This window comes from Procambarus clarkii, chromosome 30 (assembly GCF_040958095.1).
Source record: "Procambarus clarkii isolate CNS0578487 chromosome 30, FALCON_Pclarkii_2.0, whole genome shotgun sequence".
In the NCBI taxonomy this organism is placed as follows: domain Eukaryota; kingdom Metazoa; phylum Arthropoda; class Malacostraca; order Decapoda; family Cambaridae; genus Procambarus; species Procambarus clarkii.
Genome location: NC_091179.1, coordinates 25,218,535 through 25,221,225, shown reverse-complemented (window position 1 = coordinate 25,221,225; position 2,691 = coordinate 25,218,535). Strand labels below are relative to the sequence as shown.

Genomic DNA, 2,691 nt, shown 5'->3' with positions numbered 1-2,691 from the left:
GACGTCACGACGGTGGCACGGTGAGGTGTAACTGTGACCCGGTGAAGTAGCGGGTTGTTAGCGTGTGGGACACGTCACCTGAGCTCACCTGGTGTGTGGGGGCTCTCGGGACTGGGGGAAGAGGGGTGCCGTGGTGGAGCTCTCCAGACGTTTGGCTTGAGGTAACTGTCTGATTTGGCTGTTGTGGGTAGGAAGAGGCAGCTTTTGACTGTTATGCAGGGGAATGATGTAAATATATATATATATATATATATATATATATATATATATATATATATATATATATATATATATATATATATATATATATCTATTGGGTACTAGAAGTCTCGAACCGCCGACACCATGAGCGAAAGCAGTAACCACCACACGACTGGAATAATTCCTATTCGTCTAAATTCCTGTGTTCCAGTGGCAGCCAGGGAAGGTGTGAAATCTCAGTTGGTTAGCGGTTAGCTGCTTCGGAAATCCTTCTTTCTTAAGGCTGTCCGTGGTGCAGTTAAGTGAGCTTCTCTCTGCCGCTCATGGGGTCGCGGGTTCGAGACTTTGAGAGGTCACTACACCTGCCCTGAGTGTTCAGGTGTACATGAGAGCAGAGGTCACTACACCTGCCTTGAGTGTACAGGTGTACATGAGAGCAGAGGTCACTACACCTGCCTTGAGTGTTCAGGTGTACATGAGAGCAGAGGTCACTACACCTGCCTTGAGTGTTCAGGTGTACATGAGAGCAGAGGTCACTACACCTGCCCTGAGTGCTCAGGTGTACATGAGAGCAGAGGTCACTACACCTGCCCTGAGTGTTCAGGTGTACATGAGAGCAGAGGTCACTACACCTGCCTTGAGTGTTCAGGTGTACATGAGAGCAGAGGTCACTACACCTGCCCTAAGTGTACAGGTGTACATGAGAGCAGAGGTCGCTACACCTGCCCTGAGTGTACAGGTGTACATGAGAGCAGAGGTCACTACACCTGCCCTGAGTGTTCAGGTGTACATGAGAGCAGAGGTCACTACACCTGCCCTGAGTGTTCAGGTGTACATGAGAGCAGAGGTCACTACACCTGCCCTGAGTGTTCAGGTGTACATGAGAGCAGAGGTCACTACACCTGCCCTGAGTGTACAGGTGTACATGAGAGCAGAGGTCACTACACCTGCCTTGAGTGTTCAGGTGTACATGAGAGCAGAGGTCACTACACCTGCCCTAAGTGTACAGGTGTACATGAGAGCAGAGGTCGCTACACCTGCCCTGAGTGTACAGGTGTACATGAGAGCAGAGGTCACTACACCTGCCCTGAGTGTTCAGGTGTACATGAGAGCAGAGGTCACTACACCTGCCCTGAGTGTTCAGGTGTACATGAGAGCAGAGGTCACTACACCTGCCCTGAGTGTTCAGGTGTACATGAGAGCAGAGGTCACTACACTTGCCCTGAGTGTACAGGTGTACATGAGAGCAGAGGTCACTACACCTGCCTTGAGTGTTCAGGTGTACATGAGAGCAGAGGTCACTACACCTGCCTTGAGTGTTCAGGTGTACATGAGAGCAGAGGTCACTACACCTGCCTTGAGTGCTCAGGTGTACATGAGAGCAGAGGTCACTACACCTGCCCTGAGTGCTCAGGTGTACATGAGAGCAGAGGTCACTACACCTGCCTTGAGTGTTCAGGTGTACATGAGAGCTGAGGTCACTACACCTGCCTTGAGTGTTCAGGTGTACATGAGAGCAGAGGTCACTACACCTGCCCTGAGTGTACAGGTGTACATGAGAGCAGAGGTCACTACACCTGCCTTGAGTGTTCAGGTGTACATGAGAGCAGAGGTCACTACACCTGCCTTGAGTGTTCAGGTGTACATGAGAGCTGAGGTCACTACACCTGCCTTGAGTGTACAGGTATACATGAGAGCAGAGGTCACTACACCTGAACCTGCACAAGCAGACGCAATACACAAAATCACCATCTTAGCTCGTTAAGCAAGACCATTTCAAGATAATATTTGTCTGCTTTAAACAAACTACTAAACCATGTAATTCAACTTTAAATCCTCACTAAAGCTAAGACGCCGTTTGCTAATTAAGCCCGCGAGCCACGACCGTCCTCAGCTTGGCTCAAGACTGAGCATTATAAAGTTTAGTCTTTCTTAAGACGAATATTATAAATGCTTTTTAAATTAACGTCAAGTACTTAAACCTTTTCATGTGAAGATTGTTAAGTTCAAACCTTCTGTACTTGTTGCTAATTAGTAAAAATATTTGATCGTGTGTTCAATGTAAATGAGTTTATTAAATATTCACCGCAGAGTTTATATTGTAGTTTTTATTATTTTATTATTTTCTACCACAGACGTGGCCAGACATTTACAATGCTAACCAGATTTTTATTATTATTATTATTATTTTCTACCACAGACGTGGCCGGGCATTTACAATGCTAACCAGTTTGTTATTATTATTATTATTATTTTCTACCACAGACGTGGCCGGGCATTTACAATGCTAACCAGCATATATACATTTTCTTCTGTCCTCCATGGACAGGGTTAGAGAAGTGTTAAACATATAGTTCAAGGGTTTACTGAACACTCGACCACAGAAGGTGATTCGGTGCTTTTAAAATAATTTAGCAGTGAAAGGGTTATTAGATGGCCGGCTATGCTCATACTCGCTCAACACATCGCTAACATCCAATTCATCAATTC

General features: G+C 46.2%; 1 protein-coding gene across 1 annotated transcript; it reads left to right on the top strand.

Moving 5' to 3' along the window:
* Positions 1–586: 586 nt before the first annotated feature.
* On the top strand, positions 587–1,966 carry LOC138369968 (uncharacterized PPE family protein PPE24-like). Its single transcript, XM_069333726.1, has one exon. The coding sequence runs from the start codon at positions 587–589 to the stop codon at positions 1,964–1,966; it is 1,380 nt and encodes a 459-aa protein (XP_069189827.1).
* Positions 1,967–2,691: the final 725 nt, after the last annotated feature.

Coding starts and splice junctions, on each gene's coding strand:
- LOC138369968 (XM_069333726.1), top strand. CDS start 587: ATGAGAGCAGAGGTCACTACACCTGCCTTGAGTGTACAGGTGTACATG.